The sequence below is a fragment of the Abramis brama genome (genome assembly GCF_963993115.1).
Source record: "Abramis brama genome assembly, chromosome: 17".
NCBI lineage: Eukaryota > Metazoa > Chordata > Actinopteri > Cypriniformes > Leuciscidae > Abramis > Abramis brama.
In genome coordinates, this window is record NC_139979.1 from 15,069,321 (window position 1) to 15,085,273 (window position 15,953).

Below are 15,953 nucleotides of genomic sequence, written 5' to 3' on the forward strand. Positions count from 1 at the left end.
ATTATTTAAAAAGGTTTTTAAACGTATTTGAGAATCGGAATAGAAGATAGCTGATGACATGGTAAGCAAGTTTGTTAATATTTAGAAATAAAATCGCTACATCTGTCATACAGCGCTATTTTGGCTGTGGTGAATCACGTGCCAAGCATGACACGTCACCATGGAAACATGGGGGGTGGGGTATCGCGATGCCGGCTCAACATCGTGATGTCTGTCAGCCATCGCAATGAACGATGGCATCGTCTATAGGCCCAACCCTAATGTGGACACTCCGCATCTTTCACACAACACGTGCCAAAATTGGTCTCCAGATTTATCAACACTGCAGATAGTGGAAACATCATCTATAGCACATGAATTATACTGTAAGCTCCTGTGAGGGTGTGTATGAGTAGATACCCACCTTGCAATAGCGCAGTGACTCCATTAGTGTGAGGAAGCCAACAGAGGCCTGCTGATGGATGCCATGAAGCTCTAGAGAACAAATAAAAATAAAATAATAATTCCTCTGTCAACTGTACAAAAATAACAGTCTAACATGAACCACTAAAACCTAATGACCTTAGCAATTCTGTAACTTATTCTATCAGCAGGCATATGTTAAGTGTGCTAAACCTTGAGCAAAACATTTGATAATGCTGCCACCAAGTGGGCTGCAACAGCAGAACAACTGATTACCTACTTTAAATCGAGTTATTTAAAACAAACAGCATGTTAACACATTATTATTCAGCAAAAATATGAAGCATACTCATTCCAGAACATTCTCTATCACCGTCCCACACGTTAGACACGGCATGACCTGTGACCAGCAGGTTGATTAGACTTTGGCTAAAAGTATAGAAAGAAAGACCATGAAACAGTCAGCATTCACTAGTATAAATATACAATAACTATACTTAAATACATTAAAATTAAGACTTTTAGAGTTTAAATGTGCTTTTATTTATATATATTTATATATATATATATATATATATATATATATATATATATATATATATATATATATATATATATATATACATATACATACATACATATATATCTACAAGGTTACAATGCAATAAAAACAGCAGTCTAACAGTCTAAGCAATGATAATATAAAAAACTTGATCTCTCAGCATGCATTTTACCTGCCGTGGCCATACACAGGGTCAATCAGAGGTTCAGAGGTGTCTTCGATCTCATTCTTTATGTTGTCAATCCCCTTCAAAAAAAGTTAGAAGTTACAGCATAAGTAAAAATCACACACACATAATGGATGAACATAGCTAGCTAGCGAATAACATAGTTAGCTGGGCAAAATTTACTCTACAAAAGTTTGGAGTCAGCAAGATTTCTTTTATTCAGAAAGGATGCATTCAATTGATCTAAAGAGACAGTAAAGACATTAGTAATGTTACAAAACTTTTTAATCATCAAAGTATCCTGAAATGTATGACGGGTTTCACAAAAATATAGAACAGCACAACTGTTTTCAACATTGATATTAATGAGCAATGTTTCTTGAGCAACAAATAAGCATTAGAATGATTTCTGAAGGATCATGTGACTGAAGACTGGAGTAATGATGCTGAAAATCAGCTTTGTCATCAAAATAATAATTTACATTTTGAAATATATTAAGATAAAAACAGCTATTTTAAATTGTATAAGATATAAGAGCATATATGTATAAGAGCATAAGAGAATTCTTTCAAAAACATTTTAAAAATACAGGCCCCAATGTTAGTGTAGATGAGAAAGGTTTACCATGCAAACTCATTCTCCTGTGTTTCAATGGAACAAACAAATTCAGACCTTTTAGGGGTGGGGAAATGTAAAGTTATACCTTTGTAAGTATGACTGAGTACAGGAAAAGCAGAACTCCGAATTTGTTCTTCCAGGTGTCGTACAGTGACAACACAGCCTCTCTCAGCTCCGCAACAGTCCTGAGAGTCCTCTTCCTGAGGAAGGAGTAACCACAATGTGACTGTCAACTGGGGAAGATCCTTACTGTAGGTATAATGTCATGAGTTACAGACCAATTTAGACTGAAGCTTTATTTTCAGCTGAGCCCGATTTCTTTTAAGTTATCTACCAGTGATTTGTAGGACAAGGAAAAAACATGAGAAAAGTAGGGATGCACCGAAATGAAAATTCTTGGTTGAAGCCGAATAATGAAGCGCTTGGCCGAAGGTGGTGTTTCGCATTTTTTCCATTTATTTTGCCAATTTTTTCACCATTGCATTAATTAAATAGTAAAAATGTGCTTTTTACTATTTTGTCTTGCTTTTCAGAAAAAAATTATACAAAAATAAAATTTAAAAATATTTATTTAACACTGAACATTTTTTTTGTCTGGCATATTATACAAACAAAGCACAATATAACTTCAAATAAATAAATTAGTAAAATAAAAGTAAAAAATGTATTTGGCCATCTTTGAAGCCCCCCTTATTGAATAGCCTATGTTAGGCTTATAACTGACTGCTGAAAGAATGTAATTCTGTATGCCTACAACAAAAAAAGTGCATTGAAAAGTGCAAAAAATTAACCCACAACAAATAAATAACAAAATTCGAGAGGGTTATTGCTCCTGGGGTTGGGGACTTCTGAGAGACAACCATCTAACTGTTGAGCGGTTGAGCTTGTCCTCGGTCTTGCAAATGGGTTATTCTCTTGGAGGATCTCATCGAACATGTCAGACAGCGAGACGGTTCGCGGCTCATCTGTAGTACGAGCCCGTTTTCTCTCTGCGCTGTTTTCATCTCCTGCGCTGTGCATCACCTGACCGTCTCCATCACCTAGCGGCTTTCCCAAATCCAACTCGGCCTGGATCATTTCTCCACACCGCCGACATGTTTGCTGAATTTTTAAAGCACACGCCTCTCACTCTACGCTGGTTACTATTTGATCGCGTCATCAAAAACGTCATTGTTCAGCTAAATTTATTCGGTCTTTTTACTTTACCGAAAGTGCTATTTTTGGCCGAATAATTTTGGTTGCCGAATATTCGGTGCATCCCTAGAGAAAAGAGAAACAAAAGTGACGCTGCGTGAAAAGAGTGTTTGTGCACTTACTGGATGACGCTGTGAAACCTCTCAAAGCCAAGCTCCTCAGCAGCCAAAGCAGCTAAACACACACCATGCAAAAACACAAATGCATTTAACAAGACACAACAATCCAAAGAAATGATTTGTAAGATCACTGTTAATGAGAATAGACAACTCATCAAGTTTAGACCAGCATGCTGTGTATAATCAACCAAACATTAGGGATCATTGTTAGGTATTATTCAAACACTAGCATGTAGTCTTGTTAAGTATCTGTACAACATCCAGAAAGACAGCTACAAATTCTCTTACTTGGTGTGTCAGTAGTTTGGCTGGACTCGGGCTCTGGGTGGCTGTCTGTGATGTCACTGCTGTCTGTGGTTTTGTCACGAGGCCAGGTGGCCAGGTGAAATGCCTGTGTCTTATTGAGGGATGCTGACTCCAGAATCTCACTGAGGGTGGAGCACAGGACCGTCCGCTGCTCTTCCTCTGTAGGGGTACATCAAGCCATGCATCTGATTTCTAAGCTGCAATAAAGATGTTGCACTGACTGACACCAGACACGAGCAGCGCAACACAATGTGACAAAAGCAGATAGAACCTATTATCATCAGTGATGCTGTCTACACAGGATGCAGTACAATGCAACATGACAAAAATTCTAGAAGGTAAACTGATGCCGTCATATTTCCGTCATACTTGGCCCTGTCCCAAATGGCACCCTAAACACTTGCGGTCTTCCGACCAGTCTGCACTTTTGTGACATGCCGTGAAGAAGTCTGCTGCGGAGCTTGCTTCAGTGCAGGCTCGGCAAAAGCATGCATACTGACCGCAAGAATTAGACTTCCAGATTATGACGTCATACCTGAACCACTCTATCTAAAGACGTTGTAGTGAATCACCACTTTCTACACTTTTAGGCAGACAATAAGACTACAATACAGATATTATATTTCAGGATGATGTCTTGCACTTTTATGCCATCATATTTCCAAAATGCACTTATAACAATGCATAAATGTATGTATTGGCACAGAGTCTAAATATCAAATTATAATTGTCTTTTGTGTAGTCTGCATAATAACTTATATCAAGCAGAAACCAATAAAAATAAGTAACTATTGACATATTGCAACAAAACTCACATTATATTTATTGTTCATGTATTATTATATGGTCTTTTTCAATAACAGAAAAGAATACACTACAATGACTTATGTTCAGAACCTGAAACAGGATTTAGAGTAGGCTGAGATTATCACTCCATCCTAAAAACAGTTTGAGATGCTCTCAAGTGCCTGGTTTGGGTACCCAAAAGTGGAAACAAGGTGGAATTCTCTTTAAAATAATGCACAGCAAACCTGAAATATCTTTCCAGTTTGAGCCTTCAGTGTTAAACAGAACGTTCTTCAACAGGAAAGCCTGAGGAATAGCAAACAAAACACACAAATCATTAGGGCTCCACTTAACCACCCAAAAGGAACAATCTGACAAAATAGCATGTCAACACCACGGTATTACAAACAGAGTTAGTGAATAGGGTAGGACATCATACGCAAATCAAGCAGCATTTGTGATAGAAATGGACTGTCTGGAAAATGACTAATGACTAAATTCCATGACTAAAGTCTGGAATATACAGCAATGACTTAGCCTAATAACTTAACAAATTTTAAAACACTAGGCATTACACTTGTCGACTTTGTAATGGTCACAGAGAAAAACTGGACATCATACACTAAACAACTGAGGATCACACACTAGTACCAGACATGGTAGTTGTTTTGACCACAACAAAATCACACAGAAACATGAATCTCATTAAAAGGAGACGCATGAAAATAATGTCATGGTAAATCAAAAACAATATGCATTCCAAAAACTGGCTCAAAATATCAAACATGTTTGATATCTTTTGACTAGATGGAATCATAGTCTGAAGCTTTATAACAACAATAATAAAAAAAAGAATCTGACAACTCCTACCTAACCCTAACCAAAAATCTGCAGACTGGCTCTGACTTTTGGCAACTATTGTTGTGGCAAATTGGAACAAAAATCTGTAGTGTATTCCAGCTTTACCCCACTGTGATATAAATAAAAGACAGCTGACAAATGAAAGGAAAAACCTAAAGTGTCTTAAAGTGAGTGTTCACCCAAAAATTAAAATGTTGCCATCATTTACTCACCCTCATGTTGTTCCAAACCTGTATGAGTTAAGTTTCTTTCTTCTGTTGAACACAAAAGAAGATATTTTGAAGAATGTTGGACAGTTGACGGTAGCCATTGACTTCAATAGTATTTTTTTTTCTACTATGGAAGTCAATGGGTTCAACATTCTTTAAAATATTTTATTTTGTGTTCAGAAGAAGAAAGAAACTCATACAGGTTAGGAACAACTTGAGGGTGAGTACGTAATGGTATAATTTAAATTTTTGGATGAACTACCCCTTTAATAAGGTAAACATGTGCTGGCAGAAATTCATTCTTCCAAAGGTATGAGTTACACCTTCATTGGGTGTTTTAATGATAGCGGTGGAGAGTGCTTGTAAGATGTCAGTTCAAAATTGTTCAGCATGGTTGCAGTTGACCCAGATTTTTTTGTAATTTGTCACCAACCTGTATACTGCATCACTACAATGCAGCTTTTATGTTTGGCCTATACAAAGCCATGGGTGTTGACGATTCATTATTGAACATCATCATAACCTATGAATAAAAATAAGGTTTGAGAGAAAGTTGAATACCTGTACAGGTGCAATGACAGCACACGGTCCGCCTTCAAACTGCTCCAGTGCAGAGCGCTCAGCCTCAGTGAACACAAAGCCTGTGGAAAGAAATGCAGTAAACACAAAACTTAGTCAATGTCACAAGTCTCTGTAAAGCAATTCATCACAATTTAATTGGGCAAGCAGTCAAGGTGAAGTAATATGGACTTGGCATAGGTCTTCTTTGCTGACAACTACAGAATTTTTACAACACAAGTAATGGATGCAAGTTATATCCTTGAAAATGAGATTCAACCTCCATAATTTGAGTCAGCATTCAGGCTGGATTACACAACATGACTTTTGCTCAATTTTTTTAGCTTGCCTTTCAGACTATGATTCCATCCGAAAAAACTAGAAAAGCCTGGATAAGTGTGATCCTCAGTAATTTACTGTATTATGTTTAGTTTTACTCTATAACCTTTTACAAAGTCGGCATGTGTATGATGCCTTTTGTTTTAAAATCTGTTCCGATCGCTTAACGTTACCTTGAGACCACCTGCGGAAGAGGGATGCAGGCACTCCTCCGCCACTGGGTCTGCCCCACACCAGATCCACTACTTCTTTACTCGTATCTGACATTTCGTCTCTTGATCTTCGTTGATAAGAACTCAAAACCAAGCATCAAGACCAATGGAGATCCCTGTGACAGCTAACCACTGTAGTGCACGCGACGTGGCTAGCACACTCGTCCTGGCCTGCTTTTGTATTCCGCTGAATCTTAAAGATTTTGCTTTGGTGGCATTGGCCACAGATGCGCTACTGGTGCGTAAACTGTCCCGCGAGCGACGAATTATAGAACGCTCGCGCCAAAAATCGTGAAAGAACGTTATGAATACACAGCCTCTATAGCGACAACACACCACAACCGCTCTGTTAACCTCATAAGGGTTTAATTTGTGTATGAAATTAATGTTATCTTACGTCCTATCCAGTATTCGCTTCCTTAATTCAAGGTTTCTGTTCTGTCTGTTTAACTAGACAGGCCTGGTACGTTATGTCCTCACTGAAGTAACTCACTCACCATACGGTCTGTGGCTTGCTACATTAACGTTACCTAGACGTAAAAAAAAACAACGTTTAACGTTAGTTCGTTCCTCCGACCGCCTATTTTAAGAGTAGCCAACGACTGTCAACTCCACTCGAGAACACCGCGAGAAAATACTGAGGATTTCAATGTAAACTGCTCGCTGTTGGTAACTGCAGAGTGCTCTATGATCCATTCAGTTTATTTACTACGTTCCTCCACCTCAAGTTCGACTTTGTGAGAGATTGGTTCAAATCGAGAAGGTTCTGGTGACGTTGAGCGAGAAAAAGATTTGATTGGTTGTTCCGGCGATCAATCACACAGCAACGATGTGACGTCTTGTTTTACCCGCCTACAAAACGGAGGCTGAGCTTGAATATACAGTAATCTTGGCTAAGCAATGTTACATAAGAAAGAGATTAAGCAGCCATAAATTCTTAAAATACCAGCAGTGGAGTAGGCGCACCCACAGAGGCTATAGAGATTTCTTGCCGACAGTGTAACCTTCGTTCTAAGCCTATAAAGTGTGCAGTGAATAATAGATGGTCCGAAAATTATGTTTCCTCCCCTAGATAATATATACATTGTAAATATACATGAATACTGCATATCTACATATAGCCCTCTGGCAAAATGTTGCTTTGGGGTAACTACTATGGGATTAATTTGTGTGTATAAATTAACAATAAAATAGTTAATAAGTAAAAAAGAAAAAAGACTGGTGGTCATAAAATCTCTCTTTCTTTTCTTTTCTTTTCTTTTCTTTTCTTTTCATTTCTTTTTTTTTTTTTTTTTTTTGACGTGGTGCAATTTTTCACCCATTCAAAAACCGTTAGCGTGCAAACGTATATCATATACATATTACACCAATACTTAGTTTAAAATTATTTAACAACATTTCTCTTTGCTGTTACATACCTGGCTTAAACATACCTCGCCTATTATTTTCTAAACTTGTTATTTGTTTTTTTAGTAATGTGGCCCGTTTTGTTCTGAAATGTGCGTTGAGAAGATAATCAGTTTCGTGGGAAACAAATTCAAACGAAACATCTGCGCTTCAGCGACAGAAGACGCTTCAGAAATCATTGGAGACTTTTATTTTGTTAAAGATGTAACAGGAAGTCAATCCAACTCTTTCACGTTGTAGCCCACATAGTAGCCCATGCGTATTTTCACGCAGGCAAGTGGACGCTCCTCCAAGTGGAGAAGTCTTACAAAGTAACATAAATACACAGTTTTTTATCTAACAACAATGGGCGGACAAGCAAAAACTAAAAAGAAATGCAAAGCTAAAAGAAAAGACACCAAACCAAATGGAGGTATGTCAGTTTTAGCAATCAGTAATGTTAAACTATCTGGTATTGCTGTTAAACGAAAATTATTACTTTAATACATGTTATTTAAAATCCCACATCAATTAAACCAATTTCTTGTTATATAGACTGGACATGATAGTCACCTCTGCTGGTTTTGACAATAACGGTTTGATGTAAACATGACGTGTTTCATGTGCCATGTGGCGTTTATTGTGATTTTTTGGAAGAAAAAAAAAGTGTTGACAAACTTGTCATAACTGTATTTAATCTAGAATTATTTACATTAAACTATTTTTGTAGCCAAATCCTGTCCTCAAAAGGTTTGATTTGGTTGTTACTAACTGATTTTTTTTTTTTTTTTTTTTTGTATGCTCAGGTGCCTTGATGACACCACAGGAAAGAATGAAAGCAAAGATGCAGGAAAGGGCCAAAAAGAAAACAGCTGAAAAATATACTGTCGATCAGTTATTGGAAAAGGTAACATTTTGCCAAATAATGAATTTTAATGGAAATTAAATATTAAATCTTGTTTTCAGATTTCACTAGTGTACTTTCTCCATCCCTCTCAGACTGAAGAGTGTATAGACAACTTTGACTTTGACATGGCCAGTCTGTACTGTCAGCGAGCGCTGGATATTGAACCAACCAACCTGACCATCCTGGACATGCTGGGGAACATCTGCGCCGAGCTGGGAGATGTAGAGAAAGCTAAACAGATATCCTTTACACATACTGTGCTACCACAATTTAATGGTTTTTGATTATGAAAACACTTGAATGCTGTCGTGTATATATATAACCTGTACTGTCCACATGAAGCTTCTAGTCTTGTTTTTCCATTTGTTAAAGAGGGTTTGAGCGTATTTGTGTGTTATGGTCCTTGACAGCGGTGTGCGTGTATCTGAAGGCGGTGGAGCTCAGTCCAGATGAGGGCCACAGTAAGTACATGTACCTGGGGCAGATTCATGCAGGCATGGAGGCTGTACAGTACTTCAGTAAAGGAACTGAGGTCATGCTCAACACCATGGACAAACACACCAATGAGGCAAGACAATGCTGATACACAGTTCATACATTTGAAATGAATTTTTGATTCACTTGATGGTTTCATTTACACAGTTATATACACTGTCTTTCAAAAGTTTGAGATTAGTAATTTGGAAGTAGTTCATACTTTTATTCTGCAAGGAGGCATAAAAATGATAAAAAGTGACAGTAAAGAAAAAAAGTTTTTAAAAAATGCTGTTGTTTTGATCTTTCTATTCATCAAAGAATCCTTAAAAAATGTATCACATTTTCCAAAAAAAATAAGTAATAAAAAAAAACTACTTATAATAAATGTTTCTTGAGCAACAAATCAGCATATTAGAATGTTTTTGAAGGATCATGTGACGCTGAAGACTGGAGTAATGATGATGAAAATCACAGGAATAAATTACATTTTAAAATATATTAAAATAGAAAACTGTTATTTTAAATTGTAATAACATTTCACAATATTACTGTTTTACCTATATTTATGATAAAGTAAATGTAACGTTGGTGTGCATAAGAGACTTCTTTAAAAAACATTAAAAACTCCTACCAACCCCAAACTTTTGAACAGTAGTGTACATGCTATTAGCCGATGCTTTCTTTCCAAAGGAAACTGCAGGTAAATTCAAGTAAAATGTAAATGAGACTTGGGATAATTTTCGCATAGGGAAGTTGTCTCCAGGGCTATACTGTATGTTTGTAAATGAGTATTCTGAGTATTTCAGCTCAGGTTATCCAATTATACAAGTACTTGTTTTCATTCATTTCAAACAAATAGTTAATTGGCGCTGAAAAATTAACCTACCCTGAAAAACATTTACTGAAAGGTCTACCCGGTCTACCCTATATTGTGAAATGTGCGATGACCCACAGTAAAGCAGGTACCTAATACTACACGGGAAATACTAAGGCTAAACCTAAAGTGCTGGTCTAAAGTTGCGCACACAGTTCTAGTTTAGTAAATATAATGGACAAGTACTAAGATGAGTCAGTGAGTCATAGCAAGAATAAACCACATATATTTTTAAGAAAACACAGTATGCGTACAGTTGTAGCAGGTTAACAGAAGATGTGATTGTGTGTGTTTTAACGTTCCACAGAACCCTGAAATGGAGAATGACTAGCTGAGACCAGTCATGTTGTTTTGAGCTCCCAGAGCTTTATGTATAATGGATGCATTCCAGCATTATGGTGCGTTTTGGTTGGACAGCACTTTCTTTGCATTGATTAAGTTAGTTGCTGAATCAGAGTAGTACTTTCTGGGAGGCACAGAAGAATTAGCTCTGATGTAGTAGCAGGAAGCATTTAGTCATGCTGAGTCTCATCGTAGGCCTTTGTGTGATGTTTGTGTCTGTCTATGCAGGGCAGGTAGGGTTAGGGTTAGGGTGTGTGTTGTTCCTGTAGGTGGAGAGCTATTGAAAACCACTTGGTCACAGACATTGTTTTACATCAAAGCAAACTGCAATCAATTGAAATGACCACACATGCTGTTCTTGTTGTGCATACATTACTGTGTATTGGATTTAAATGCTGTGAACAATGCTCTGAGCTTTGTGGCCCCATGGGTGAGACATACATCCTCAGTGGTCTAAATGATTTGTCAAAAGAAAGCAGCTGTTGGATTTCTTTAGTGTTAAATGTGCAGTTCAATCTTTCAGCACTAGAGGGCAGTCAAACGTAAGCAGAAAAACTGTAAAACAGTGATTTTCATTCAATTCACGTTAATTTGCACATCATTTCAAAGCAGCTTTACAGAAAGTGCATGAGTCCATATTACAATTTAAAGAGATCTGTTATCAGAGGTAACTGTCTAAAAAGTTATGTATTTCAGAAATGTACAAAATCACAGTTAGCTAAAAATGTATAATTTAAACAATGTAATAATTTAATGCAGAAACAATCAGCTCATTGAAGTAATGGATACTTGTTTGTTAACAAATGATTATGACATTTAGAAAATGTAGCATTGGTGCATGTTGACAGTGAAGACCTGTAGAGCAGTGGTTCTCAATCAGTTTGACTCCCATTGTTTAACAAAATATTCAAAAGTTCCCCATATAAGATATGAAATTTTCTTCTAGTATTTCTTCTGTAATTATGACAAAGCTCCTTATTTTTAAAGAAACTGAGTGTGTTAAATATGATTCCAATATGATGCATCATGTTATGTAAGCTAAAAGCTATAATATATGAATTAAAATTATTCTAAGTCGTCCTGTGGCCCCTATTGGGCCTGGGTGTCCTGGTTGAGAATCACTGCTGTCGGGTGATATATTCTGTATTTTTATTTCTTATTATCAGACATTTGACAATTTTCATATATTATAATAACTGACTGTGAATACCTCTTGATTGTGTGTTAAAAGGATAAGTAATAATTTAAAAAAAAAAAACATACACACACACAAATTTTAATAAAAACTAAACCAATTAATAATTTAAAAATTAAAATGCATACGAATATAATTCATATATTAATAAAATGAAATGAATATTATAATTTGCCATGAAAATATTATATAACTATCGTGATCTAGTTCCAAGTCTTCCGAAGCCATAAGATGGCTTTGTGTGATGAACATGTGCCATATTTATTTTGAGATCCTCAGCGGAGACATAAATTTGGTCTGTTCGTCACAACAAAGCTTTCATATAGGAATCTAGCACATGATTCTTATGTTTTTTTTAGGTTTTTTTTTATGAACTGTATTCCATGTAAAAAAAAAAAAAAAAACAGGTTTGGAATAAAATTATGAATTCATGAGTGAATTATTATTTTAACTCATGGTCATGTGTGGATCTGTGTCCTGATAGGCTAGTGCATTTGGAGCGGCCGCATTCCCCTCTGAGGTTGCTGTCACCAGGAAGGAGGTCTCTGTGGCTTTCTGTTCCATCGCTGAGATCTTCTTCACAGATCTCTGGTAAATTCCTTTTCCTTTTTACACAGATGTATGCTGCCATTTATTCAACTTCTGCCGATCTTTGTTTGCTCTGGCCTTTCTCACTCTTTTCATTTCTCAACCTTTTTGGCTTTCCGTACCTGATGATATGATATGCCACACACACACACACACACACACACACACACACACACACACACACACCTGGGACACCGCAACAGACAGGAGCCCATCTGCTCTGAGGCCTGCAGAAAAGATCTAATCACAGACTGGTTGATAGAGGGATAGAGAGAGGAAGAGGGTTGGGAATTCAGGATGGTTGAATGGTAGGAGAGAGATGAAATGTAGATCTAGACTGGGGATGCGCTTAGTGTTGATTGCCGAGGATCTTGGCATAGCGTGACTTTATTCAAACCTTGAGATTGAAATTCAAAGCATCAGGGAAAGGTCAGGTTTAATGACTATATGTAAGAACCATACCATTTCACACATCGATGTACATTATGAAGGTACAGCAGCAGCCTCTAGCAAAGTACAGTTTGTCTGTGCCTTTTCTTATTGATGTACTGTATGGTTGTATGTGTGTATCTGGGTGTGTTGTTTTGGTAGATGTTTGCTGCAGGCGATAACTGGAAAATCAAGAGCAAAAAAAAGTCTGTGTGCTAACAAATAATATTTTCTTCAGTAGTGTGGATGCCCTTGGGTGCTGTGGAAACTCTGGTTTAGTTCAATTATTGGTCAAACTTGTAATTTTGTGCAGACATTGTACACAGATCAAGCTACAAGACACAATGTTTGTTGGTTTAAAAAATACCTGGAGTTCTTATATCATTTTTGTGTGAAAGTGTTCAAACATTTATTCGTCCATATCCCCCTTACTTCCACTTTTCCTGTACTGCTCTTTTATCTTATCCCATGTCCTCTTATCCTTATCTTGTACTACTTCCTTTCAATGTACTTTACTTTCTCTCACCTTATATCATTAACTGTTATCCTATTCTATCCTTATCCTTTTGTCACTTCTCCTTGTCCTATCCTGTTACCTCTCATTGTTTTGGTTTGGAAAAATGTAAATTTAATTAAAGTGTTAAATCAAAGTTATTGATTGATCATAATTTCTTTGAAAACATTTGCACACAGGTTTTTACACAAAAAACTGCACATACACATGGTTAGTGATGATAACTTTAATAACACTGAATGATTTTTATGTGCTTTAAATAACTATTTTCTTGTTTGACAGCATGGAGGAGGGCGCCGCTGACCGCTGTAAAGAGGCCATCGATAAAGCTCTACAGTACGACGAACAAAACCCTGAGGCTCTGCAACTGATGGCCAGCTATCTGTTCAGCATTGAGAAAACTGAGGTACAACAGGACATCTGTGGAGTGAATTACCCAGAGTTCCCCTCACCGTCTCACTGGATCACTGCACTTTTAGAAAGAAAAGCGTTCTGAGCTGCGGGTCATTATGCAGTCATAATTACTGTAGGTGGAGAGCAGCTGAGAGAGCTGAGTCATGTGTTTCTGAGAAGGAGACACAGATCAAATGTGTGCGCAAGAGAATGAGTGAGTAACAGAGACAGGTTTTTGGGAATGTATGATTGTTTTTCTATGAGAAATAGACAAAGATGGCAGATGAGAATTAGGTCACAGGTAATGAATTATAAACCATTAATAGAACAAGCTTGTAGAAAAGGCAGATTTTCGACTAGTGCAAACACATTCACTTCGATGCAGTTCCTCATTGAACCATTAGGGGGCAAACAGACACAAGACCAGCACATCTACTAATCCTGATCTACCCTCTGAGTTGAGCTTCAGTGTGCAGCTTAAAATGCTCGCAACATTTGTGAGTATTTTCACTTCAGAGGACAGTTCCATTTCCCTTCAGAGAGCTGACAGTAGAACTTGACTTAACAATCATAAACTTGAGTCTCTTTGTGTGCTCTAACCTCAACCTTTTTCATGCTTGTACTTTTTCATCTCATCCTATGTCACTCTCTCTCATCCTATATTGCTCCCTCTAGTTCTTTACCACATTCTATAATCCTGTACAACTTGCTCTTATTCGTGCTATTTCCTACTTCCTCTCATATTTTGCTACCTCCTCTCAATGAATGCGACATCCTTTTGTCTTATCTTACTTTCTCGCATCTTATTGTCCATTCTATTTCCTACTTCTCAGTTCTCATCATATATGGTACCACTTCCTCTCATCCCCTCATTCTATTCTCATTTTCCTCTCAACGTATTCCACTTCCTCTTATCCTTTACTACTTCATCTCATCCTATCCTACATCATTTTTATCTCATACCACCACCAGTTATCCTACTTTCTGTCACTTCTTTTCATCATATACCACTTCCCCTCATCTTATAGTGTCATGTTGTACTATCCTAATTCTTGTCATCCTATTCTGCTTCATATCCTATCCTATTTACTCTGTTCCAAGACTGTTTTCTCTCTTCTCATCCTATATTGTTCCAGCTTGTCTTTTAACACTTTCTCTTATCCCGTACCACTTCATCTTATTCATGTTATTTCCTTCATCCTCCCGTGCTTTACTACTTTCTCTCATCATATACCATATATTATTCTATTTCCTACTTATTTGGATAATATACAGTGCCACATCCTCTCATCCTTCATCACTTCTTCTCATGCTGTAAGACTTCCCCTCATCTTATCTTACTTTCTCTCACTCTGACCTACTTCCTTTTATCCTATCCTGCTTTCTCTCAATGTATTATACTTCTTCTCATCCTTTACTTCTTACCCTCATCCTATCCTGCTTCCTTTCATCTTGTACTACTACCTGTTAAACCTACCTTCTGTCATTGCCTCTCATGCTTTACTACTTCCACTCATTCTATACTACTTCATCCCTTCTTATCTTACTTCCTCTCATTCCTCTGTGTATGCTTAGTACTTTCTTTGGATCATATACAGTACTACTACTTCTCATCCTGTATCATTTTCTCTCATGCTGTAAGATGTCCTCTTATTTCTTTCTCACTTTCTCTCAACCCAACCTACAATTTCATTTGATCCTACCCTACTTCTTTACTGTGCTTTAATGCTTCCTCTCATCCCATCCTACTTCCTTTTATCTCATACCACAACCTGTTGTTGAACTTTGTCACTTCCTCTCATTCTATACCACTTCTTCTCATCTTATAGAGCTTCCTGTTGTCCTATTCTACTTCCTAGTTGGCATAGTATTATATTTCCTGGTTCTGAGTCCTTTCATCCCATCCCACTACCTCTCATGTCATCTTACTTCCTCTCATGCTACATTGCCTAAGCTATTTCCTACTTATTTGCATCATATACACTTCCTATCATCCTTTATTACTTCCTGTCATCCTGTCTTACTTTCTCTCTCCCTTACCTACTCCCTTTCATCCTATCCTGCATCCTCTCAACATATTCTACTATCTAATCTCATACCACTACCTATTATCCTACATTCTATCACTTCCTCTGACCCTATACCACTTCCTCATATCTTTTAGAGCTTCCTCTTGGCCTATCCAACTTCTTGTCTTTCTATTCTATTTCCTAGTATCCTATCCCATTTCTCTCATCACATCCCATCACCTACCATCCCATCTTTCGTACTCTCATCCATACCTCTTCCTGAGGCATGTGGAATGTACCTGTATTTTTAGTTTTACAATCAGAATACTTGGAGAGGCTCTTTCAAATGTATTTTATCACATTTTATGCAGGAGGGGCGTGACTACCTAAAGAAGAGCGTGTCGTCATGGTTACCTAGCCTACAGATAAAGGAAGAGTCATTGGCGAGCGCAGCGCACGACATGGAGGAGGAAGAAAATCCGACTAAGGTGCGTATACAGGTGTTT

The 15,953-nt window shown here is 37.3% G+C and overlaps 2 protein-coding genes across 2 annotated transcripts in view; one reads left to right on the forward strand and one right to left on the reverse strand.

The window, feature by feature from the left end:
- Positions 1–7,073, reverse strand: part of mindy3 (MINDY lysine 48 deubiquitinase 3) — a 42,610-nt gene extending 35,537 nt beyond the window's left edge. The window contains exons 1-9 of the mRNA XM_084090087.1: positions 6,295–7,073; positions 5,786–5,865; positions 4,400–4,460; positions 3,351–3,527; positions 3,066–3,117; positions 1,835–1,949; positions 1,137–1,210; positions 752–831; positions 404–474 (exon numbers count right to left, since the gene is read on the reverse strand). Coding sequence (XP_083946213.1) covers positions 404–474; positions 752–831; positions 1,137–1,210; positions 1,835–1,949; positions 3,066–3,117; positions 3,351–3,527; positions 4,400–4,460; positions 5,786–5,865; positions 6,295–6,388 — 804 coding nt within the window. The 5' untranslated portion in view covers positions 6,389–7,073. The remainder of the gene's footprint in view (positions 1–403; positions 475–751; positions 832–1,136; positions 1,211–1,834; positions 1,950–3,065; positions 3,118–3,350; positions 3,528–4,399; positions 4,461–5,785; positions 5,866–6,294) is intronic.
- Positions 7,074–7,956: 883 nt separating this feature from the next.
- LOC311067679 (uncharacterized protein) overlaps positions 7,957–15,953 on the forward strand; it is an 84,661-nt gene continuing 76,664 nt past the window's right edge. The window contains exons 1-7 of the mRNA XM_084089694.1: positions 7,957–8,152; positions 8,526–8,626; positions 8,719–8,865; positions 9,045–9,194; positions 11,999–12,105; positions 13,328–13,451; positions 15,819–15,935. Coding sequence (XP_083945820.1) covers positions 8,086–8,152; positions 8,526–8,626; positions 8,719–8,865; positions 9,045–9,194; positions 11,999–12,105; positions 13,328–13,451; positions 15,819–15,935 — 813 coding nt within the window. The 5' untranslated portion in view covers positions 7,957–8,085. The remainder of the gene's footprint in view (positions 8,153–8,525; positions 8,627–8,718; positions 8,866–9,044; positions 9,195–11,998; positions 12,106–13,327; positions 13,452–15,818; positions 15,936–15,953) is intronic.